A 27,084-nucleotide genomic window follows, 5' to 3' on the forward strand; every position below is an offset into this window, starting at 1 on the left:
GTAAAGAGAGCGTTTTCTCAAAGAAAATAACATAGCACAGAAGGAAAAATAAAAAGAAATTACTGCAGATTTTACTTTATGTAAGAAAATCTACAGTTTCTTCGAGACACTCATATAAAGGTGATTAACAAATTATTTATTGTTTTATCTTATTTAACAGTTAAATAAAATTAAGTTTTTAAAAACATTTTAAGACATTTGTAGTTGTTCTATTAGTTATGTGGTAAAGAAGTAATTATTCTAATTAAAATCCAAATAGTACACTGTTTTAAATGTTAAGAACAAGTCTCTTTCAGATTTATTTTGTTAACACACAGGTAGTTTATTGTGAACTGTCTTGGCCTCTGGGCCTCATTTTGCATAATAGCAAAGCAGAAAACAATGTGGCATTTGAAAAAAGATACACAACTAAGAATTTCTAAAAATGTGAAGTTTTGCTCATATATAAAGTAATTCTGTCTGAATCGTTTGTTGTACAGAAATGTCACCTACTTCTGTAGCATATTTATGTATACACCTGAAATAGTGATAGGGGTACCTCTGTGAGACTCTCCTGCCTCCTGAATACCAATTTAGCCATCCCCCTTTATTTAAGAATATATTAAGCTGTATTACGTGTCACCTTTCTGAAACTTTCATAAAGGATGCAGCTTTATCTGTTGTGCAATATGGTACAATTTATTAAGCACTACTATGTGAAAAGGAGATAAATGCCTTATAAAATTGACAGGTTTTTGTTGATTTACTTAGAATCTTATGTTTGAAGAGAAAATGCACATATATATGTCTAAGAAATATATTGAGTGACAGCATCTGACTTTATGTTCCATACTATCAAATGATCGTAAATATAGGATAAGTCATTTGAAATGAAATAGATTGAGCCCTTGTTTTCAAAACCACCATGAAGCTAGCATAATTTTATTAATCACTAATAAAAAGTCATTTGTATAATTACAAGTAAATGATATGCTGAGATAAATAATTTGCTAAATGTTTGTATGTGATCGATCTTATTTTTACCATATTTAGGAAGCAGTCATGTTTCATGAGTCCTCAAAACTGAGACAAGAGAATGTAGTAGAGTGAGGCCAGAAGTCCTTACTGGTTCAAAGAACTCCGGGGAAACTGGGATAGAACATTTTACATTATAAGTAGAACCCTGGGAGCCAGAGGTGAATACAAGTTTATCTGCAGAGCTCCGCTGCAGGGCTGATCTGGGTCTGGAAGAAATGGATGAGAGCCAGTGGATGAAATTCACTAATACTAGACATCTGAGTCCTCTAGTAATGTATAAATATCCTAACTATTGTTTGTTGTCATCTCGTTCTTCTTTTATAACCTATGTTTTAACTGGAACTTTAGCACTGCAGTTTTGTTGTTTTGCTTTCTTCTACCACTTCCCTATGGCTCATCAGCTTGACTGTGCCTTCGTCTCCATTATTTTTGGTTTACTTCCACTTGGCACTTCTTTTATTTATGGTTGTCACACAAAGCATCTAACCATGGTTTTTCTTTGTTTTGCTTTCTTTTGTAATGAAGCTTTCCACACTTGGTTGAAAGGCATATTGTCAATTGCATTTTTTTCTCAAAACAACTAACTTTGGGCTAAATGTATTAAAACTATTTTAAAAGCCATTTCTTTTGCAGATATTGGTGAATGAACTTTGCTAAGTATGGATTCAGGTGGTGGAAGTCTTGGATTGCACACGCCAGACTCTAGAATGGCCCATACCATGATTATGCAAGATTTTGGTAAAGCATTTTCTTTGTTGTATTTTCTTCTTTTTTAAAAGTAAGGGGATAATAAAAATCAAAAATAAGTTGAGGAAGGGGTGAATTACAATGAAAACTTGTTCTTTTACTAGGAAAATATATTTGTAGAGCTTATTCTCATAAAGCTGTGTGTCAGTGGTCTACTTAACATCACTCTTACAATTTAGGGGAAGGTTGTGTTAGGGACACTTGAAATATAGTGGTAGTATGTTACTGGAAATGAAAAACTCAATTTACATAAATAACTGCATAATTATATCACATTCTGTTCTGATAGTATATATCAGCTCTCAGGTGTAGGAAATGTTAAACTGGCTTTCTAAAACACATTTTAAGTTGCATTGTTAATAAAGTTGGAAAAAGAAGTGCTTATATCAACTAAAAAAATAAGACGCTTATATGGTGATATGCAAAATCATGCACTAGGTGATTATCATTGTGATGCTATTTCCACAGAAAGTTGTTACCATTAGAATACATTTTTCTTTCTCTTTTTTTTTTTTAAAAAAAAAAAAAAAGAGGCCGGGCTTGGTGGCTCATGCCTGTAATCCCAGCACTTTGAGAGGCCAAGGCTGGTGGATCACGAGGTCAAAGAGATTGAGATCATTCTGGCCAGCATGGTGAAACCCCGACTAAAAGTACAAAAAATTAGCCGAGCATAGTGGAGCACGCCTGTAGTCCCAGCTAGTCAGGAGGCTGAGGCAGGAGAATTGTTTGAACTCATGAGGCGGAGGTTGCAGTGAGCTGAGCTGAGATGGTGCCACTGCACTCCAGCCTGGTGACAGAATGAGACTCAGTCTCAAAAAAAAAAAAAAAGAGTCCTTACTCTTGTGGCTAGGTTTGTAAGTAGCCTCTTAACAGTACTCATTTTGAAGAGGATGCCAAGAATCCATTGACATTCAACAAATAAACTGAATTTGGCCAGGGATGATCTGAATTACAGAGGAGATAGAGCTATTTGAAGTATAAAAGGCAGGGATGAGATCAAAAGAGTTGAAGATAAGATTGGAGTGAAAGCAGAAAAGACAAATGGTGAACTGTGATAAAAGAACAGGAAACGAGGTAATATGGAATTGTTGAAGCTGAAATTAGTGATGAGGGAATAGAACTGTGATACTTTGCTAAGTTAAGAAAATGCTGCTATTGTTCGTTGATAATGTGGTTGAATGTATCATTTGGTCCCCTGTAGTAAATCCCACAGTAACGGAAGTCAGTAAAGCCATATTCTAGTCATGGCAGTGCTGTTAACTAGCTGTGTAAACTTGGATAAATTACTGAATTCCCTTTTATAATGACTGCACTAGATAACATTTAAGGTCCTCTCCAGTTATAGAATTCTTTGACATTTCTTTCTGATGAATAAAGTTGAGTAGTCCAATGTTGGATGTGAGTTAATTGATGAAATACAAAGAAATCATGGATGTATTCTTCTGAAAGCTAAGTGAATTGTGTTGACTATGGATGATTTAGAAATGACTTTGGGTGAAAAACACCTCATCAATAAATTCTAGAGGAAGGATAATAGGGCCAAAGAGTAAGAGATTAAAGATATTCCCATAGAATTCTTTAGTAGAGCGTTGATAGTTTTTAGAATAATGGAACACTGGAATTTCAGTATGATAAATAAATTTTGGTTGAAATGTCAACTTTACTTTTTTACCTTTTAAAATAAGATATTTTTTAAAATGGAAGTATTATAGTAGTTTCTCCATTTAATACAAAATATTACCTCTCCTATAGCATTTGGTAAAGTGCCAAAACTCACTTCATTTCTGAAGAGGTTGGCTATATTAGCTAGTAAAGTGTGATTCCTTTCAAAAGATGAAAAAAAATCTGATTGGTGCTGGTGAATATTTACATAATGTTCCTTTTAACCTTCCTTTCCATTGTTTATCCTCAATGTCTTTAGAATTAATTACTCCTTTATTACATCTACTACTTTTTTTCTTTTAGTTGTTAGGGGAATAGAATATGCATATTGAAATATTTAACATATATGTGTTTTCTTCTTTACTTTTTATTCAGATACATTCACATACCATTCCATTCATCCATTTTTATAAAGTATACAATTCAATGGTTTTTAGCATATTCACAAAATTATATGACCATCACTAGTACCTAGTTTTAGAACATTTTCTTATCCTAAAAAAACACACCTCATACCCATTAGCAGTCATTCCCCATTCTGCCTCTCCCCATCAGCCCTAGGTGGCCACTAATCTTTCTGTCTGTGGATTTAATTATTCTGAACATTTTATATAAGTGGAATCATATATGGTCGTTGTGTCTGGCTTCTTTCACTTAGCATGTTTTTAAGTGTCATCCATGTTATAGCATGTATCAGTATATACTTCATTCGTTTTCACTGCCAATGATATTCCGTTGTATGAGTACACCACATTTGATTTATTTGTTTATCAGTTGATAGATATTTGGGTTGTTGAAATATTTTTAATCCACTAGAAATATTTTGTGTTTGACAAAGTAAGCTTTGCATCTTAGATTGGAGTATGAGTGCCTTTGGAGGCGTGTGATAGTATGCCAAGGCATATCTGAAACCACAGAATAAATAGCACAGCCTCTTGGAATTTTTTTTTTCATGTGAATTGAGGAGAATATATATACACACATATACCTATACACAATTATAGCTGCATAAATATGTAGAAAGTAAGATTTTCATTCACTCTCCCCTCCCTTTTTATAAATAATAAAATTGAAAGGTTTGCAAACTCCTAATTTTTAATTAGTATTTTCATATTATTATTTAAAGCCCTCTCTAAAATGAATTTAATAGAGTAAACTGATTTATATCAGAAAAAAGTTTAAAGACACTTTTTGTTGTTTTTGTTGTTATGTACCTGTTTATGATTTAACTGTCTGGTAGTATTTTGAGTTAGTGGTTTTTACAAATGATGCATTCTTTTTAAATTTCATTTTTATGCTCTCTTAAATCAAGGTATGTAAATCAATGGCAATTAAATTACTTTTGCATTTTTGGTGAGACTATTTTTCTGAATTTGCTATTAGATCAAGAATAACTAATATGGGTAATGCTCACTCGTTTGTGCTTAGGGATAATGTTGACCTGAAATATGTTAAGTTTCCATTTGTCCTTGGTAAATTCTGAACTTTTAAAAGGCAGTAACTCTCACTCTGTTTTTGATATGCAGTTCCCAGCACAATTTCATTTATAGGCATTTTCATTTTTTGTATGATATTTTGTGAAATGCAAAGGTTGTCAAACAGACCTAAACCTAAAAAGACCTTTATTGGGGGACTTTTGGAAATTTTAGCCCTGATAACTTAGATTTCTTCTGAAAGCAGCCCCCCCATGCTTATTTTACCTCCCTGTTAAAATTTCTAAATTCTAAAATTTCATTAGAAATTAGATACGTTCTCTTTAAATTTTGTCAGCGTCAAAACTTAGATATTTGCAGCCCATAAATTATTGACATTTGTGAAACTTAAGAGTTTAACATACACAGAGGTAACCAAATAAGAACACTGTGGCACAAGATCTCCAAATTCTGTAAGGTTCTTGGTTGGTACAATACAGAAAATCTGAAACATTAATTTAATGCAGAATTCATTGGACCAATTTGTTTTGAAGAGTATTTGAGACTTAGAAATTTACAACTTTGTTCAATAACCTTGCTGGTGTCTCAGTATAATAGCTGTCCGTGAAGTATGAGATTGAATTTAATAGTTGTTTAAGATTTTAATGCTGCAAAAAGTCTGTGTTGTTTTAGGATATAAATAGCAAAACACCCTTAGATAGTGGCCCAAGACAGACCTGACATGTAACAGATTTTATGCTGTCATTCTGGTGATGTTCCAAGTATTCGTATTTAAATGGAATAACTTTAATAAAATGGGAAATACTTGAAATCAGGACATGTTTCTTACTGTTGCCTAATCATTTAATTTTATACTTTTTAAATGATTTTTTCTTATTGTTTATAATTTTCTAAGCTAGTAAGATAAATTATTAATGCAATTTAATGCTGTTTACCAAATGATTTAAAATTTAAATGAGCGACCACGTGATAGGCCATTTTACTGTTTATCTTAAGCTATTCCTCTAGCTGTGCCTCACTTAGTTAATCTTACACATCTCTTTAAAAAACAGTATCTAGGGTAAATATACTCTAACCTCTTCCCAGGCAAGTAGAAAAAAGGCAGTCTGGAGTCAAACAATGAGTTCAGTTTCCAGCCAGGACCTTGTGGCAACCTTATATAACATCTGTAAACCATAGTTCCTCCTTATTTAAAATGGGAATAATCGCACTCACCTTATACAGATTAAATGAGATGATACTTGTATTAGCAGGTTGCTTGTTGGATAGTCAGTGCTCAATAAATATAGCTAATCTATAGCTAAGTGACTTTGTTTAGAAAGTCAGTGGAATCTAACAGATGAACTGATAAGAAGAACAAACAAAATTTAATAAGAGATATCTTGGATCTTGGTCTAAGTAATCTGATGGTACCCTGTGAGGGACTTATCAATTCTTGGTCTAGGATCCTTGAGAGCATTTGGTTCAGGATAAACAAACATATTTGGATTTATTTATTTAGTTTTTTAGATCTGATCTATTTTGACTTGTAAGTTCTTGCTAGAGGCTAGGTGAACTAGCACTGTTTCTTCAGTCTATCTTCTTAGAGTCCACCCAACCAGCTTGATCTGAACCCAGGTCCCCACTAGCATTATTCTACCCTTCTTTCCTTCCCGATGGTCTACTTTCAGGAACCAGACTAATCTTCAGCAGTGTTCTAAAATAAATGGAATTTCCCATATTTTAAATCTTTGGTTTGTGAAAAGATTTTTGTGAATTAGTCATTTTATTGTTTAGATATATAGAATTCCAGTACAGTTAATTTTACAGGATTAATATTTTAATTTTTTCCTTGCTAAAAAACCACATTTCCAGTCTGATTAAATGCTAAATTTGAACCCCCACCTCCTCCCCATTTCTGAAATGCCCAGTGGAGTAACAACCGAATTAAAAATACTTGTTTTATACATACTCTCTTCGTGTACCAGACTTCCAGGATTGTGGCTGTGTCCTTTTGGGGTAATTTAGTGGTTTAGATGAGAGTTTGAGACGGTGAGGATTTAAAAGGGTTGAAAGGAAAGTATCCCAAAAACACTGTTGAAAGCTCAGCTTTCCCTTTTCACCTTTTTCTTTGATGTGTTAGTGTGTTGATGGTGTCCATTGGTCTCCATCCTAACTTGGTAACTAACTTCCATAATGAATTGATTAAAAATAATGAACACTATATGACAAATAACACTCTTTCAGGTACTACTTTATAGAAAGTGATCAAAAGGTTTTGTACTGGATGATTTCTTGTAGATAATTTATTACAACCAGATCCACAAACCCTCTTAATTTGTTGTTGTACCACCTCAGGGAGCAGAACTTAGCAGAATTCCTCATGAAGGGATTTTACACTCACACAATATTTACAGGGCAGGTAGGAGTTGGTGTTTACCATGCTGCTCAAGAAAAACATTAAAGCTTTATTCCTACAGATTTACTATTATCAAACCAAATGTTAGTCTAAGATGAGTAGAGAGTTTTTCCCCCTAAATCAGGTGTTGAAAGATGCCTTCCAATTTTGGATATAGTAATTATTATAAGTTAAAGAAGTTCAGACACTTTCATGTTTATGACGCATATTTTATAATAGGGTATTTTATTAACTCGCTTAACATATTAGTATCCTTTTACGTTTTTGTGCCTTTTTAATTTTTTGAAACAATTATAGACTCACAAGCAATAGAGCAAAGGAGTACATAGAGTCCATGTACCCTTTACTTATCTTCTGTAATGGTGGCATCTTACATAACTATTTTGTATTGTAGTACAATACAAAAACCAGGAAATTGACATTCACGCGTTACTGTTAACTAGACTACAGACCTAATTCAGTTTTCACCATTTTTAACATACATTCATGTGTGTGTGTGAGTGTATATATTCTATGCAGTTTTATCCCACATATAGATTTATGTAAATACCACCACAATGAAGATGCAGAGCTGTTCTATCACTATATATATATGCCATCCCTGTGTGTTCACAGACACACACATACACACACACACACAGACACCCTTGGCAACCAATAATCTGTTCTCCATCTCTATAGTTTTATTGTTTTGAGATAATATAAATTATTCCATTTATACATTATACAGTATCATAACTTTTGGTGATTGTCTTTTCCCTCAGCAAAATTTTCTGGAGGAAATTCAGGTTGTTGAATGTATCAATAGTGTGTTCATTTTTATTGCTGAGTAGTATTCCATAGTAGGGATGTGCCAGAATTGGTGGAACCAACCATTCACCTGCTAAAGGACACTTGGGTTCTGTCTAATTTTTTGCTACTATGAGTAATAGCTACTATGAGCTGTTAGGAATATTTCTGTACAGTTTTTGGTATAAACATATATTTTCATTTTTCTGGGGAAAAATGCCCAAGATTGCAATGGTTGGCTTGTATAGTAAGTGCACATTTAGTTTTGTAAGAAATCGCCAAACTATGGGTGGATCACGAGGTCAGGAGATCGAGACCATCCTGGCTAACACGGTGAAACCCCATCTCTACTAAAAATACAAAAAATTAGCCGGGCACGGTGGCGGGTGCCTGTAGTCCCAGCTACTCAGGAGGCTGAGGCAGGAGAATGGCGTGAACCCGGAAGGTGGAGTTTGCAGTGAGCCGAGATCGCGCCACTGCACTCCAGCCTGGGCGATAGAGTGAGACTCTGTCTCAAAAAAAAAAAAAAAAAAAAAAAAAGAAAAAAAGAAATGCCAAACTATTTTGAGAGTGTGGCTGCTACTATTTTACATTTGCACCAATAACATTTGAGAAATCCAGTTTCTCCACATCCTCACCCGCCTGTGGTGCTATCACTGTTTTTTATGTTAACTGTTTTAATTGGAATGTAGTGATATCTCATTATGGCTTTTATGTTTTACTTGAAAATAAAGTATATTATTTTAAGGTCTTCATGTAGATTTTACTAACATTGTTTTCACCCAACTCTAACCCAATTCCTGGTTGTTGGTGATTTGAATTGCAGTTAAATTGTCAATGATTTTAAAAAATGATTTATTTAGCCAAGATTACTTAATATTTAAGAAATATTTATAGCATTTGATTTATTAAATACAGTACTCTAAATTAATAAAATAACTTTACCTTTTTTGGATAATTGTTTGTATTATAGTGGCTGGAATGGCTGGTACTGCGCATATCGATGGAGACCATATTGTTGTTTCAGTTCCTGAAGCTGTATTAGTTTCTGATGTTGTCACAGATGATGGGATAACTCTTGATCATGGCCTTGCAGCTGAAGTTGTCCATGGACCTGATATCATCACAGAGACTGATGTAGTAACAGAAGGTGTGATTGTTCCTGAAGCGGTACTTGAAGCTGATGTTGCCATTGAAGAGGATTTAGAAGAAGATGATGGTGATCACATCTTGACTTCTGAACTAATTACAGAAACTGTTAGGGTACCAGAGCAGGTATTCGTGGCTGACCTTGTTACTGGTCCTAATGGACACTTAGAACATGTGGTCCAAGATTGTGTTTCAGGAGTCGACTCTCCCACAATGGTATCAGAGGAGGTTCTTGTAACTAATTCAGATACAGAAACTGTGATTCAAGCAGCTGGAGGTGTTCCTGGTTCTACAGTTACTATAAAAACCGAAGATGATGATGATGATGATGTCAAGAGCACTTCTGAAGACTACTTAATGATATCTTGTAAGTGAAACATAAAGCCCATAATTACTCAGGAGATTGATTTATATCATCTGGAAAAGTTTTCTGGGATGAGGGATATATTCAATAAAAGTTATAGGGGAATCTTTTTAAAAAATAATTTTTTGAAGCAGTGTCATTAAGATGCTGTTTTGAGTTTACTGATGTTTTTAATTCAGTGAAAATTCATACCTGAAATGAAGTAAAATAATGCAGTTTATTAGTATCTTAAAATAGAGGTATAGATTTGGCAGCAACAAGAACATTAACTGATACAAAATTTTAATGATAAATATATATATTTCAACATGGGAACTTTCTTATATAGCCACTGCTTTTTTTTGATATGACAGGCACTGGAATTGTCAATTAAGTTTTTCTTAGAACTTAAGCAGAATATGTTAAGAAATGTTGTATTGATTTTTAAATTAAATACTTGAAAAGTAAATCATAAACTCAGATAATGTCCTACAGTTCTCCCTGTGTTTATATTGCATTTGCCTAAATATGTGCGTGTATATTCTATGCAAAGCTATTTAACATGTTTATTTTAGCCTGCTTTGCAAGATTCTTAAAACATTCTATCCGAAGCGGGAAGATAGAAATATTTTGTTCTCATTTTAAATGATGGGTTAATGAGAGCAGCAACAAAAATAAAATATATCTTGATAAGTTATCGATGGAGCTTAAAGAAGTAGGCATATTAGTTATTAAATTTGAAGGGATCATGCTACAAGTAGTTAAGATTAGACAAATTTTTTTTTACTTTTCCAGGGAAGATTTTTATTCTTTTCTTTTTAAAATACAAAAATGGTTGACTGGGAAGTTTATTGCCAGGTAGAGTGTGTGTGTATGTGTGTATAAAATGATCGTATGTATATGTGTATTAGTGAATTTAAAACTGAAAATAAAGTAGATTTATTTAATTTGTGAATTTGATTCTGAAGTTTAGCATGTTACCTTTTTCCTTCTATAAGCACTTTTGAAGGTGAATTTTTACATTGTTTTTAAGAGAATAATGTAAGCCACTAAAAGACTGCAAATATTGTTACCTATTTTTAAATAGATATGGATTACTAAAGCAACTCCATATTTACATCTTAACGTGGCATTTTTTAAAAGATCTATAGTATGGTTATCATGTAAAATGATGTGGCAAAAGTTGGTAGTCTATACTAAAATTCAGTATGTCTTCAAAAGGGTATTCATTAATTTAAACTGTTTGATATTAAAGTAGTGCAAAATTTAGATGTCATGTATTGTGAATAGTTATACCTTGTGTTATCTTCTATGATTTAATTCTGCAAAAGTTTTTAAAAAAGTTTCTGGAATATTCTAAGTTAGAATAATTATTTTGATAACTACCTCATATATCAAATACAAGGACTCCTTTGAGGAATATAATTTTATTTTTTGTTCATTTGTTTGGTTTCAACTTTTATTTTAGGATTTGTACGGGTATGAATGATCCCATCTCCCAGGTACTGAGCATAGTACCCAACAGTTAGTTTTTCGGTCCTTGCCCCACTCCCTCCCTCCCACCTCTAGTAATCCCCAATGTCTGTTGTTGCCATCTTTATGTCCATGAGGACCCCATGTTTAGACCCCACTTATAAGTGAGAACATGCAGTATTTGGTTTTCTGTTGTTGCATTAATTTGCTTAGAATAATGACCCACAGCAGCATCTATATTACTACAAAGGACGTGATTTCTTCTTTTCTTACGGCTGTTTAGTATTCTGTGGTGTATATGTACCACATTTCCTTTATCCAGTCCACTGTTGATGGGCACCTAGGTTGGTTCCCTGTCTTTGCTATTGTAAATAATGCTGTGATGAACACACAAGTGCATGTGTCTTCATGGTAGAATGATTTGTTTTCCATTGAATGTATACCCAGAGTGAGACTGCTGAGTTGAATGGTAATTCTGTTTTAAGTTCTCTGATAAATTTCCAAACTGCTTTCTACAGTGGCTGAACTAATTTACATCCCACCAACAGTGTTTAAGTGTCCCCTTTTCTCCACAGCCTCACCAACATCTGTTGTTTTTTTGACATTTTAGTAATGGCCATTCTGGCCATAATAAAAAAATAGTAGATGTTGGCCTGGATGCAGTGAAAAGGGAACACTTTTACACTGTTGGTGGGAATGTAAACTAGTACAACCACTATGGAAAACAGTGTGGAGATCCCTTAAGGAGCTAAAAGTAATCTATTGTTTGATCCAGCAATCCCACTACTAGGTATCTACCCAGAGGAAAATAAGTCATACAAAAAAGATACCTTCACATGCATGTTTATAGCAGCACAATTTGCAATTGCAAAAAAATATGGAACCAGCCCAAATGCCCATCAATCAACGAGTGGATAAAGAAAATGTGGTACACTATGGAATACTACTCAGCCATAAAAAGGAATGAAATAATGGCATTGCAGCAACCTAGATGGAATTGGAGACTGTTATTCTAACTGAAGTAACTCAGGAACAGAAAACCAAATATCATATGTTCTCTCTCATATATGGGAGCTAAGCTATGAGGATGCAAAGCATGAGAATACATTAGACTTTGGGGACTCCGGAGAAAGGGTTGTGGGTGGTGAAGGATAAAAGAGTAAACATTGGGTACAGTGTATGCTGCTCGGGTTATGGGTGCACTAAAATCTCATAAATCACTGCTAAAGAACTTATTCATGTAACCAAACACCACCTATTCCCCAAAAAGCTATTGAAATAAAAACATTTTTAAAAATAGTTTTGTCAGTATGAACAAGCAAAATAATAATAATAATAATAATAATAAAATAATGATAATGGTCATTCTCACTGGTGTGAGGTGATGTCTCATTGTGATTTTGATTTGCATTTCTCTGATGATTAGTGATGTGGAACATTTTTTCCTATGTTTGTTGACCACTTGTATGTTTTCTTTTGGGAAGTGTCTGTTCATGCCTTTTCCCCGTTTTTATTGGAGTTACTTGTTTTCTGCTTGCTGATTTGTTTAAGTTCTTTGTAGATTCTGGATATTAGACCTTTGTCAGATGCATAATTTGTGAATATTTTTCTCCCATTCTGTAGGTTGTCTGTCTACTCCATTGATAGTTTCTTTTGCTGTGCCGAAGCTCTTTAGTTTAATTAGTTCCGACTTGTCAATTTTTGCTTTTGTTGCAATTGGTTTTAGGGACTTAGTCATAAATTCTTTCTCAAGGCCAATGTCCAGAATAGTGTTTACTAGGTTTTCTTCTAGGATTCTTATGGCTAGAGGTTTTATCTTTAAACTTTGGTCCATCTTGGCTAAATTTTGTATGGTGAAACATAGGGGTCCAGTTTCATTTGTCTGGATATGGCTTCCCAGCTATCCCAGCACCATTTATTGAATAGGGAGTTCTTTCCCATTGCTTACTTTTGTTGATTTTGCCAAAGATTAGATGGTTGTAGTTATGTGGCTTTGTTTCTGGATTCTCTTTTCTGTTCCTTTGGTCTATGTGTTTGTTTTTGTACCAGTAACATGCTGTTTATGTTACTGTAGCCTTGTAGTGTAGTTTCAAGTTAGGTAATTGATGCCTCTGGCTTTGTTCTTTTTGCTTAGGGTTATTTTGGCTATTTCTTTCTTGGTTCCATATGAATTTTAGTGTAGTTTTTTCCAATTCTGTGAAAATGACCTTAGTAATTTGATAGGAATAGCATTGAATCTGTAGATTGCTTTGGGCAGTGTGTCCATTTTAATGATATTGATTCTTCCAATCCTTGAGCATGGAATGTTCTTCCATTTGTTTGTGTCATCTATGATTTCATTTATTAGTGTTTTATAGTACTCCTTGTAGAGGTTTTTCACCTCTTTGGTTAAATATATTCCTGGGTATTTTTTTGAGGCTGTTGTACATGTAATTGCATTCTTGATTTGGCTCTCAGCTTGGATATTGGTGTGTAGAAATGCTACTGATTTTTGTACATTGGTTTTGTATCCTGAAGCCTTGATAAAATTGTTTATCAGTTTAATAGCCTTTGACAGAGTCTTTAGGGTTTTCTAAGTATAGAATCATATCATCAGCAAAGAGAGACAGTTTGACTTATTTTACTGTTTGGATGTCTTTTATTTCTTTCTCTTACCTGATGGCTCTGGTTAGGATTTCCAGTACTATGCTGAATAGGAGTGATGAGAGTAGGCATCCTTGTCTTATTCCAGTTCTCAAGAAGAATGCTTCCAGTTTTTGCTCATTCAGTTCGATATTGGCTGTGGGTTTGTCATAAATGGCTGTTATTATTTTGAGATATGTTCCTTTGATGCCTAGTTTCTTGAGGGTTTTTATCATGAGGGGCTAATACATTTTGATTTTATCAAAAGCTTTTCCCATATCTACTGCAATGATCACATGGTTTTTGCTTGTAATTCTGTTTATGTGGTAAATCACATTTATTGATATGCATATGTTGAACCAACCTTTCATCCTTGGAATGAAACCTAGTTGATCATGGTGTTTTAACTTTTTGATGTGCTGTTGAATTTAGTTTACTAGTATTTTCTTGAGGATTCTTGCTTAAGGAACATAATTTTGTATAAAGCAAAATATCTTGTTAACATCATGATGGGAGATCTCATTCAAACCTCCCTAATTTCAAGGTTAAAAAAGTTAACACCTTTATAATTTTAAAAACTATAATGGCTTTTTTGAGATATAATTTACACATCCTTTTATTTACCCATTTGAAGTGTGCAAATAAGTGGTTTTTCATATATTCACAGGGTTGTACAACCATCATCACAATCAATTTTAGAACTTTTTCATCACCACAAAAAGAAACCCTATACCCTTTAGCTGTTACCCCCCCTCTGCATCCACTCTGAGGCAACCATGCCTCTATAGATTTGCCTATCCTGGATATTTCATATAAATGGAGTTATACAATATGTGGCATTTTATGTCTGGCTTTTTTTACTTCACATAATGTTTTCAAGGGTCATTCATGTCATAGCATCTATCAGTACATTTGACCCTTGAACAATGCAGGGGTTAGGAGTGCTGAACCCCGCCCCCCCGCCAACATACACACAGTTGAAAAGCCGTATGTAACTTTCAGCTTACCAAAAACATAACTACTAACAGCCTACTATTGACCAGAAGCCTTACCAATAACAGTCAATTAACATGTTTTGTATGTTGTATGTATTATATTCTGTATTCTTACAATAAAGTAAACTGGAGGAAAGAAAATGTTAAAATCATAAGGAAAATAAAATATATTTACTATTCACTAAGTGGAAGTGGGTCATCATAAAGGTCCTCATCCTTATTGTCCTCACATTGAGTAGGCTGAAGAAGGAGAGGAAGAAGGGTTGGTCATGCTGTCTCAGAGGTAGCAGAGCAGAAGAAAATTCATGGATAAGTGGACCTGCACAGTTCAAACCTATGTTATTCAAGGGTCAACTGTACTTCATTCAGTATTACTAATAACATTCCATTATATGGGTATTATCACGTTTTGTTTATCCATTCATCCATCAGTTAATGGACATTTAGGTTGTTTCCACTTTTTGGCTATTATGAATAATGCTCCATGAACATTTATGTACAAGTTTTTATGTGGGTGTATATTTTTAGTTTTCTTGGGTATATACCTGGGAGTGGCATACCTCTGAAATCTAAAGGTGACTATCTTGTTGTTCACTTTTTCACTCTATTGTGAAATACAGATTCTTTGTATATTGCCTAATCCCATCACTGTGGTATATCAGTATACTGTATAGTTTTTATACCATACTCACCGTATAATTTTGGTAGATGTAAGTAACATACAGCAGATAAGATAAAAAGCCTACCTAACTTTTAAAAAGGAATGTTGTATTGTACATTTTACTAAAATGAAATTTTAATTAAATTGTGCGAGTGGGCCATAAAATAATATTGAATGTTACCAAACTTTGCAGTGTTAGCAAACAATACACCTCACTTTCTTATGTTATATTTAGTGCCAGAAGAATTCTGTGGTGGGTATTTCATTACTTATTGCTGGATTGAGAAACAACACTATTGGACTTGAATATTGCATACCTTACAACAAGCAAAAAAGTTAAGCTTGAATTTAAGATATTTTGAGTATTATCTGCATTAAGAAGGGCCTTTGGGGACTTATTTCTAAAGTCAGTTGATTGCCTATTAAGTCTTTGTTAATTTCGTACTTTCCATAACAAAGGATATAGAATAAATCTTGGTCAGGTTGATGGTTTACCTCTTAAAACTGCATGCCAACATCTTTAATAATTTTATCATCTTCTGTGAACTTAAAATACAGAGTAAGTTCAGTTAGTACATTTCAAAATTGCTCATTCTGAGGAATCTAAGTAAAAATTAATGGATGCATTAAACTTAAAAGTATGAACCTTAAGAAAAGGTAGAAATGGAATCAGAGAATAGTATTAGTAATTTCATACTTAATGCTAAAATTATGGTACAAAACTATTAAGAAGTGGTGAAAAAAATGTGACTTTCATTTCATGAACTTTAATTTTGTGAATTATAGTTTTAACTCAGCTTATCCCAGAAGGAACTGTGATCACTTTAAACTATTCATGTATAATAAAGTAGAATTTATAAAATGAGAGTATTTTTATTATTTTATTAATTTACTGTAAGTTATTTCAGCCTAAAAGTTTGTATTTTGGACACTTTTTGAAGTTTTTTTATATTCTGTTTTTAATTAATGAGAATATAGTTTTTTTCTGAAAACTTACTCATAATTTTTTCTGTCATTTTTATTCAACATTATTTTATAAGAGAAGCTATTAAGCCAGTAATATCAAATACTTAATCATTTTTTTCATTTTAATTTGTACCATTGTCAAAAATGTTGCCAAAAGTTTAGTAATATAATTAGGAGCTGTGATGGAATGAAAATATGTAGTCTTTATTTTAATCATTTGGATGCTATCTTTCATAGACAATAAGCTATTAAAATTTGTAAATAGGATAGAATCATTTATATTTAATCACAAAGTTAAAGTAGCTCTGCAATGTAAAAATAATTTTTGATATGTGTTGTTTTCCACCATTTTGAAAGGCCTGAGGAATATTTTTCAAGTTGTATGTATCAAGTTTGAAACTGAAGTAAGGAAAATCTAGACTTTGACCCATTTAGATCTTGCTAAAATTGTTTTTAGGAGTGCTGAATTAATAGCTTTTTAATGCCACTTTATTCTGTTTTTAATGGTTCTAGAATTGTTAGATGTATGTAGGGGCTTCACAATTTGATGTTTCATATTGAGTACTGTGACATATATATAATAAGGAGGAGCAGATTTTCAATTTAGATTACATTTGTGTTTTTATAGGAACAGCATTAAAGAAAAAATTATAGGCATATAATATTTAGGAGGAATATATTGTTTGAATATTATTTATGGTCAGAGGACAGTTTATTAATCTATTCATTGCATAGTTCATGCATAGTATTCATGTGAACTTAAATGTTATCCTAAAAGACTATACAGTGGAGAATCATATGATTTTCTTTTGATAAGGAAAAAGAAGAGGAAATACCCATTTATTTCTCTTACATATAATTTTGAAATAAAGCATACATTGCAAAATCTAGATATATACAAAATTTATGGCTTGAAGTTGTCTTCCATTGACCCTGCAGAAATTAGAGTATTTACTAAGATTTTATTTCCATGATTTATGAAAACCCATTTTTATAGTCATTTAGGTGTTCTCTGTGTTTTTTTTTTAATCCTAGATCTTGTATGCTAATTTGTTTTAGAAACAACCACTATTTAATTTGGGAACCGTTGTTTTATGCGAACTCATTTTATGAGTAATGTGTGTTTTATGTTCTTAATTTTTCTGTTATTAAATTTGGTGTTAGGATTTACCTTAAAATGTTGAAAGTGATAGAATTGGAAACCATTTTAATTAAAGCTATATGGTTAAGTATTTTGTATCTATTAATTGAAATCTGTAAATAGATTTTTATATAATTCCGATTATGTAATATAACTGATCTTGTATACTGTTTTTCCATGAACCTTGATGCTTTTTTAAATTTTAAAAATAATTTTATTGTTATAGATTTATGTTGCACATGTACAGGTTTATTACATGGATGTAATATTGTGTAGTGGTGGGGATTGGGCTTCTAGTGTACCTATCACCTGAAGAGTGAACACTGTATCCAATAGATAAATTTTCAACCCTCATAATCTCCTCTCTCCCCACCTTTTTGAAGTCCTCAATGTCTATTATTCATGAATCATAACACTTTTAATGGCTTCATAATAGATTATTAAGTGAATACAGTGGGTAGGTGGTTAACATTTCACGTTACACTTCAGCTTAACACCCACTAAATAGTGGTAATTTTTCTTGTTTTGGTTTTTGTTTTTTGTCAATGGTATTTTTTGACTGAAACAATTTTCTGTTTATATTTTGTAGTGGATGATGTTGGAGAGAAATTAGAGCATATGGGGAATACACCATTAAAAATTGGCAGTGATGGTTCACAAGAAGATGCTAAAGAAGATGGGTTTGGTTCTGAAGTAATAAAAGTGTATATATTTAAAGCGGAGGCCGAAGATGATGTTGAAATAGGTATAAACACTAATTTTAATTTATTGCTCTAATAGGAGTTATAATTTATTATATTTTCTGGGGACTAGTCTAAAAATGTTCTCAAAGCAAGGGGTTTTTTTTAATATGTTTTCTTAAGGAATAGTCTACTTTTAAAAATTGTATATGAATATAAAGCAGGAATGCAGAATATGTCATTCTTTGATTCTTTCAAGCATGAGTAGAATACTACAGCAGAAAATATCAAAACAAATGATTGGAGAGGATTTGATTTAGATTAAGAAACTATAATGAGTGTTTACGAGCATGGATTCTAGAGGCAGTCTGCTTAGGTTTTAAGTAGGTCCTGTCACTTAGCTGAGTGACCTTTGATAAGTTACTTAACCCCCTTCTGTCTGTTTCCTCATCCATAAAATTCTCATAATAATAACAGCTACCTATAGGGCTGTTGTGAGGGTTAAAGGGGTAAATATGTATAAAAGACTTATATACTGCTTGGCATATAAGCTTGATGTAAGGATTAATAATTGTCATTTCTCAGTGATAGCTGAAAATTCAAAGTATAATTTATATGAAAATGTTCTGGGTACTTTGAAATTTATTTTGGAATTAATTTTTTTTTCTAAAGGGAAATATTTCTATATATTCTCCTTATTAATTTAGGTGGTTATTCCACGATACTTCTCTATTTTAATATGTGTTTTAATTTTTAAGGTGGAACAGAAATTGTCACAGAGAGTGAGTACACCAGTGGACATTCAGTAGCTGGAGTGCTTGACCAGAGCCGAATGCAGCGGGAGAAGATGGTTTACATGGCAGTTAAAGATTCTTCTCAAGAAGAAGATGATATCAGTAAGAAAATAAGGGCACTGTAGTGACTTATCAGTAGCCATCGTGCATTATTTAAAAAAATCTCAGAGATACAAGCACTGTATAGGAACAAAGTTCAATAAAATAAGCCTGACCCTTTGCTGTAAATAATTTAAAAGTGAAGGGTCCTTTTGACCATTCATTTGTACATGTATTGTTCAAATCACCAAACATTAAATAATATATCTTAGTATACTATACTAGAAATACAGAGATGAGCAACATACAGCTCCTGACATCAGTGAAGCTCAAAAATATGTAATTACTGAGTACCTACTTTCTGTACGTTACTGAATATGTTGCAAGATATTATCTCATTTAATTCTTACAACTCATATCTGAGGTAGGTGGTATTTTTCCTGTCTTATGGAAGGAAAAAAAAGATTTGGGGAAAATAATTTATCCAAGATCATTCCAATATTAAGTGCGAAGCGCAGGATTTTAATGGTTATCTAATTCCACTGCCAATGTTCTTTCCACATGGCAGTGGGCACTGTTGGCTTCTCTCTGGATTTAGCAATGGAAGGGTTGATGGTTTGTTCTCCTGTCACTAAAGGGTTATCTTATGTAAGTATTCTTCCAAGCCAAGCTGCCAGGAATTTGATTTCCTATGCTGTTGATGGTCTCCAAGCAGTTGCTGCTTAAGGTTTTGTGGGGCTAAGTACCACAGGACGATCAAACCTCCTCAGGTTTCCTTTCCTGCCATACTGCATGTTTCCTTATGAAGACATTTTGCTCTCTGCCTACTTTCTCCTCACCTCAGTATAGGAATGCAGCCCTTTCCTAAGGCTATTCCTGTCTTCTTACTATGCTGAGAAAAACACAATGTTGCCTTGCCCTAGAAGGGTAAGAGTCTCCATTTCACTGCATTAAGTTGACAATATTGGGCTTTACCTGTGCTGCACTCTGATACCTACTCCAAGTTTCCTTCCCTAGAAGTTGTAGGGTGCTGAATTCCACCCCCAAACAGCTGAAAATATCAAAACAAATGAGTGGAGAAGATTCTGATGGGTAGGAAAAGAGTTTAATCAAATAATTTCTATTTGATCTCTAAATTCTTTATTTTTTTATTCATTGGTAAGGAAAGGGGCACAGTAGGAAATGGGAGACTGAGGTTTAAGTTAACTTATGCCAGAATTCTATGGGAATGTGGGAAACTTAGACCAGTGTGTCTTTTTGGTTAATAGAGAGAAGACAAACTTGGGAGAAGAGGGATACTTTTTTCCCATGTTTTTCCCCACGTTTCTTCTGTAGTCATCCAGGATCCCAGTATGTGAATCAAAGGAAAAGCAAAAATTCAACACAATTTTCTATTTAACAAGTTAAATGTAAACAGATTATTTTATATAAAGTATATTGTGGCTCTCTAGGTTTAAATATTTTTTTTTCTTACTGCAATATTGTTTTGTTAAATGAAGCTCATTTAATGCTTTCTCTCCTCAGTAGAATCTCTTAAAATCTGGCCTATTGAAGAGTGTCCACATATTCTTGATCACTAGCATTATATACATATATAATTTTTATTTTTATTTGAAATTTTTTTCAATTACTAGTATTTTTGATGATTTTTATTACATGTATAGTACTGCATTTCATTTATAATACAGTATATGAGATAGTATGGACCACTTTCTAGTATTATTTCTATGAGAAATATTTTCTGAGTCCCAAAAGACTGTCAGGCAAATGTATAATGCCTGATAGAATGTAAGGTCATTCAGTATATTTCAAGCGCACATGTTTTTATAAAATTTTAAAAGCCATTTCCATAGAACTTGGTTCTAAGAGGAGAATAAGAATTTTGGTAAATGATTGTCTCCTAGTGGCACTAGCCTCCAAAAGTGCCTAATATAAATTGAAATTAAATTTATAAATTTTTAAATTAACCAAACTGAAATTTGAAAGTTGAAAGATTTACATTGTTTGGAATTTTTACCCACTTATTACATATTTGGGGTTATAAACAAGCAATTATTTCTAAAATTTAGGTTGCGCTGAAATAGCAGATGAAGTTTACATGGAAGTCATTGTAGGGGAAGAGGAAGGAACTTCTCTCCCTGAGATTCAGCTTGAGGACTCTGATGTTAATAAAACAGTTGTCCCTGTTGTCTGGGCTGCGGCATATGGTAGGATACTGGCATTTTTTCACCTGATAAGTACATAACATGTATTTACTCAGCCTTTAGGCCATTAAATAAGCTGTGTGAATGCCACCATGAATTGGCTAATATAATAAAATGTTTTACACTGTGGACTGATTCATCTCTAGTTACTTTAGATGATTTTTCTACCACATACCTTGTACTATTTAAAATGAACCTTGCTTAATGCATTATGTTTTTCAGTATGATCTATTTTAAATCCTACCTGTATAAGTGAGTGCCATAAAAAATTTTATTTTTCTAAAATAGGAATATCCTTTGAAAATCGATCCTTCCTCTTTTGGAAAAACTTATTTCATTTATTAACTCTACAGATGATAAGGTTTTGGGGTTTTGAAAAAGAAACAGAAACCCAGGTATGCTCTTTTAGAAAGCATATATAATGAAAGGTAAATTTATCAACTTATTTTTTCCCTTTCAGTCTTATTTTATTTCATTCCTATGTAACGTACAAGATGGTCCAGGTATACTCTTTACTTTGAAAAATTTTGATGTTCAAATGCATTAATTTATCTAAACTTGGTTCTTCCAAAGGTTCATTCAACAGTCATTTATTGAGCATCTTCAAAGTTGGGGGTACACTGCAGAAATATCTACCCAGTTTTTATTTAAAAAGTAAAATTGTTCTAGATGTTAACAATTCCAAGGATGCTGAACAGCAGCCCTTATTTTCAGTATGTGACATTATCTAACCTATAGGAGTGGAAGAACACAACAATTTTTTTTAACCCAAGGAATGGTGGGCAAAGTAAGATTTTGTAGATTTAAGATGTGATCCACTAGTAGTCATTATAATTAGCATATCAGTTTGTAATTGGTCTTTTTTTTTTTTTTTTCAGGAGATGAAAGAAGAGTTTCCCGAAGGTATGAAGATTGTCAAGCATCAGGTGAGAGAGCATTGTATATGAGATGTGAGTTAAAGGTCTGGCTTTATATACTGCTTGGTAAGTAACAAGTTTGTGTCTACAGACACATTTGTTGGACTCTTACTTGCTTAGTCATACCTAATCTAGTTAGTTAAATAGGAGTTTGCCTCTTTGAGGAATTAATTTATATGTGGACACAGTGTGTGTTAATCTGTAAATGCAGTTCCATTTAGATTTCCCTCAAACTTTAAGCATCAGGCAGTTTACCAAATGGACCATAACAGGTTGCTATGGAAAAAAATGAAATAGAAATTATTTGGACAGAAAAGTAAAAATTATTCATGATATCAACCCCTTGTTAATGTTCTTTTTGGGGCAGAACTGTTTTCTTAATTTCTATGGCAACCAGTGCATTTATATATAACTGTTATATAAAACCCATGTGTCAGCTTAATTTTTTTTAGTTTTAATACACTCTATATGGTGTTATTCTCTAGTTGATCTTCTTGTTAAGTTTTCTTAAGCAAGGAGATATTTTCTTGTGATAACGTGTCATTGTTCTGTTTCTACCCTTGGGAAATATTTGACTCTCTAAACTTAAGTGTTGATTTCGAGAAATTGATGAGAAGTTTGATCACAGCATATAAGTTAACCTGACAGTTTTGTAGGTCTACATTTTTTAGCTAAATTGCATAAAACCACAACAGATTTTTGATAACTAGGATTTTATTAAGTATTTTTTAATGTATGCACTGATCACACTGAAATTGCAATAAATTGCCTACCATATGTTAACCCGTAAAATCAATCTTAATATGTAGTACTCTTTATATCAAGTACACTATTCTGAAGCATATCTACAAGAGATCTGTTTTGTTTTTTATGCATTACACTTAGTCACCGTAACTATAATCGTTCACTAATATGTCTACATTTCTTTTTCAATTAATTTCATCAGCCTTCATTGGTAAAAAAAAAAAAAAATTGGTCTGATGCCAAGATTTTGTTTCGAATTCAGTTTCCTTTCTTTCTTTCTTCTTCTTTTTCTTTCTTTTTTTTTTTTTCAAGGGACAGGGTCTTGCTCTGTTACCCAGACTGGTGTGCAGTAGCACAATCATAGCTCACTGCAACCTTGAACTCCTGGGCTCAAGCAGTCTTCCCATCTCAGGCTCCTGAGTAGCTGGGACTACAGGTGCATGCCACCATGCCTGGCCAATTTGTGTTTTGTAGAGACAGGATCTTATTATGTTGCCTAGGGTGGACTGAAACTCCTGACCTCAAGCAATCCTCCTGCCTCAGCCTCCCAAAGTGCTGGGATTACAGGTGTGGGCCATCATGCCCACTCCAAATCCAGTTTCTTATATTACATTCATCTTATCAGTTTATTCCTGATAAAATTGAGATATTTTAAAGTTAATTTCACATGATATCCTATTCAAAGTGTTTACATATACATGTCTTTACTTGTGAGTGAGAGAGAACAAGAGAGAGAGAGAGAAAGAGAATCATAAGATGGATATACTTTGTGAAATTTACTACCACAGTGGTGACTTGGTGCCATGTCATCTGTAGTAGCTCATCCAACAGAACCAAAAATGTATAAATGTATGTAATTTAATGATGTTTCAATTTTTTTTTCCAGGAAATACTTTGGAGTCAGCATTAGAAAGCAGAAGTAGTACAGCAGCACAGTACCTTCAAATTTGTGACGGCATTAATACAAATAAAGTACTTAAACAAAAAGCCAAGAAGAGGAGAAGGGGAGAAACCAGGCAGTGGCAAACAGGTAAATACTTTGCTTTATGTATATTATAATTATTTGAGATGTGGAAGTATTTTTTTGTCACCAAAGAAAAATATCTATGATTTACACGGTAGTTCTACTCTCCATGTACCTGTGTGTGTATGCTATAGATAATTGCTTTTTTTTCACATTGTGTGACTGGTACTTAATAAAACTATGCTTGTTTGCTCTTTATTCCAAAGATATTTTTACAGAGAATTTTCAGGTTGGTTTAACAATAAAGGGTATCTGTTTTTGGTATTCAAAGTATATATGATAACTGCATTTTGGCATGTGAGTGGTTCATAGTAGAGTGCTGTTCATTACTTTTTAGTGAGCTACTTTGCCATAAATTGCTTTTATTATGTATTTTTTATATTACAGGATTTTATTCAACTAGTATAGTTTTCACATAGTGAATGCCAACTAGTTTTGGCACCTTTGTTATAAAATCCTTTAAAATAGTCTGATCAAATGTCACAACTTTCTCTTTTCTTTATCTAGCTGTTATAATAGGTCCTGATGGACAGCCCCTCACAGTGTACCCTTGCCATATTTGCACAAAAAAGTTTAAATCCAGGGGATTCTTAAAAAGACACATGAAGAATCATCCTGATCATTTAATGAGAAAAAAATATCAGTGTACAGATTGTGACTTTACAACTAACAAGAAAGTGAGTTTCCATAACCACTTAGAAAGCCATAAGCTTATAAACAAAGTCGACAAAACCCATGAATTTACAGAATACACACGAAGATACAGAGAGGCTAGTCCACTGAGTTCCAATAAACTTATTTTAAGAGACAAGGAGCCGAAGATGCACAAGTGCAAATACTGTGACTATGAAACTGCAGAACAAGGACTGTTAAACAGGCATTTGTTGGCCGTTCACAGCAAGAATTTTCCTCATGTTTGTGTTGAGTGTGGGAAGGGTTTTCGACATCCTTCTGAACTAAAAAAACATATGAGAACCCATACTGGTGAGAAGCCATATCAGTGTCAGTATTGTATTTTCAGGTGTGCAGATCAATCAAATCTGAAAACTCACATTAAATCTAAACATGGTAACAATTTGCCATATAAATGTGAGCATTGTCCCCAAGCATTTGGTGATGAGAGGGAGCTTCAACGCCATCTGGATTTGTTTCAAGGACATAAGACACACCAGTGTCCTCATTGTGACCATAAGAGCACCAATTCAAGTGACCTTAAGCGGCACATCATATCTGTCCATACTAAGGATTTTCCTCACAAATGTGAGGTCTGTGATAAAGGTTTTCATCGTCCTTCTGAGCTCAAAAAGCATAGTGATATCCATAAGGGTAGGAAGATTCATCAGTGTAGGCACTGTGACTTTAAAACATCCGATCCATTTATTCTTAGTGGCCATATCCTTTCAGTTCATACTAAAGATCAGCCACTGAAATGTAAAAGGTGCAAGAGAGGATTCAGACAACAAAATGAGCTCAAAAAACATATGAAGACCCATACTGGAAGGAAGATTTACCAATGTGAGTATTGTGAATACAGCACTACAGATGCATCTGGCTTTAAACGACATGTGATATCGATACATACAAAAGACTATCCACACAGGTGTGAATTCTGCAAGAAGGGATTCCGAAGACCATCAGAAAAAAATCAGCATATTATGAGGCACCACAAAGAAGCTCTTATGTAATAAGATCAATATAAAGAAAGAAGCTATTTAAGAGATATGATATGCTACATGGGAGAAAACTCTCACTAGCTGTCTCACCGGGTTTCAAAGCTTGATACTAAACCATGACTTTACATTCTTTGTATTAAAGATCTTAAAATATTTGAATTCACGGGGGATCGCATAGCCCTTTGAAAATTACTTAAAGAATTTAAGAAGCACTATAGAATGGTCACAGAAAAACTTCTTAAGTACCTATGTAATAGTATTATATGCATACTTAAACTACAGAGGGGAAAAGCAAAGACAGATACTTTATTTGGCTGATTATGTTAGATACAAATGTTTCTGAAAAGAATACATAATTGAGTTTAGCGATGCTTTGCTATAGCAAGCAAATCCACTTTTATGCAATTTTAGAAATGGGGCGGGGAAACAAAATGTGGTCATTCATCAGTCACTTAGTCATTGAGCCTTTTATATTGTACCTGGAAATTAAATTCCAGAAATGACAAAAGTTTTGTGTATTCATTAAAAGAAAACTAACTGGAAAACAGGTTAGATTAATTCAGTACTATTAAAAAAGAATTCAGAGCTGTTAATATTTTATCACAAGATAGGATACTTAAAATATAGCATTCTGTGCTGAGGTCTAAGGTGAAGTCTATAAAGATTAAAGTTCCCTTTTTTCTGATGTTCAAGTTGATTGTTGTTCAGTATGGCATATATGACAAAAATATATTTGAGTCAAATGTGGCTTTCTAAAATGGATGCAACATTAGCGTTGCAAACAAAATCAGCACTATATTTCTTAATGATCTAAAGATTAAATTGAGAGAACACAGTTTTCTTAAATATTATAATGTCTAGAGTTTTTTTAGGACAGTCTTAGCAAGTATGATTGTCCTAGTCTTACTTGCTCTAATGTTTAAAGGTGCAATTTTATGCCATTATTGAAATTGATTTTTAAAATCTATATACCATATTATTAACATGCATTTTCAATATGAGGCAGTGTTTATGCAGTATTTAACAGAGCAATCTGCTGCCAATAGAGTTTGGAGGTGGATATTTAGTTTACAGTGTATAAACTTAAAATATGCATCCCTTTAACAACGCTTTGTGTTAGCATGCTGCAAATCAAAATGGCACTTAATATTAAAACCTGGTTTAGGGAAATTTTATGAAAATCCTGTTCATAAATGTAATGCATATGATATGTACTTTTAAGTTTTAGTTGCTTCATGTTTACATTCAGCTGTTCAACATAATTAAAATGTAATTTTACTTCATGCTATATTGTGGCTTTGTGTTTCAAATAATGTTCACCTTTCTGTTTTTGCACCAGATAAGAATCAGTTCCTTGAGAGTAAATTTTTTATCTTTCTTAACTTCAGAATATTAAATTTGGAATATCTACTAAAATTGTGTGTTATGTGGCTGTAAATGATGTACACGCTGTAAAATAAGATCGCTACTGTTATGTGGGATTATTATTTCTAAATGTTACTCATTGAAATGAGCATACAATAAAAAGCATTTATTGCACTTCATGGTTTTATGAGTTTATTTAAAGTTGCAATATTTTTTATTAAAAGACTTCACTTCAGATTTATCTTAGG

The 27,084-nt window shown here is 33.1% G+C and overlaps 1 protein-coding gene across 2 annotated transcripts; it reads left to right on the forward strand.

Moving 5' to 3' along the window:
* ZNF711 (zinc finger protein 711) lies at window positions 1-27,013 on the forward strand. 2 transcript variants are annotated; one of them, XM_030807393.1, is made up of 10 exons: window positions 1-120; window positions 1,033-1,286; window positions 1,651-1,755; window positions 9,020-9,562; window positions 17,986-18,141; window positions 18,835-18,972; window positions 20,979-21,116; window positions 21,992-22,039; window positions 23,661-23,804; window positions 24,306-27,013. In XM_030807393.1, exons 3-10 carry the CDS (start codon window positions 1,677-1,679, stop codon window positions 25,481-25,483), a joined length of 2,424 nt encoding a protein of 807 aa, XP_030663253.1. In that variant the 5' UTR covers window positions 1-120; window positions 1,033-1,286; window positions 1,651-1,676; the 3' UTR covers window positions 25,484-27,013. The 2 variants fall into 2 exon arrangements, with proteins under 2 accessions (XP_030663253.1, XP_030663254.1); XM_030807394.1 differs by lacking the exon at window positions 20,979-21,116.
* Window positions 27,014-27,084: the final 71 nt, after the last annotated feature.

Source organism: Nomascus leucogenys, chromosome X (assembly GCF_006542625.1).
Source record: "Nomascus leucogenys isolate Asia chromosome X, Asia_NLE_v1, whole genome shotgun sequence".
NCBI classification, from domain to species: Eukaryota; Metazoa; Chordata; class Mammalia; order Primates; family Hylobatidae; genus Nomascus; species Nomascus leucogenys.

Excerpts from the sequence above, each read along its gene's own strand:
- ZNF711 (XM_030807393.1), top strand. The coding sequence starts at position 1,677 with ATGGATTCAGGTGGTGGAAGTCTTGGATTGCACACGCCAGACTCTAGA. Across the intron at positions 1,756-9,019 it reads CATGATTATGCAAGATTTTG|TGGCTGGAATGGCTGGTACT; the intron begins GTAAAGCATTTT and ends TTTGTATTATAG. Across the intron at positions 18,973-20,978 it reads TCAAGAAGAAGATGATATCA|GTTGCGCTGAAATAGCAGAT; the intron begins GTAAGAAAATAA and ends TCTAAAATTTAG.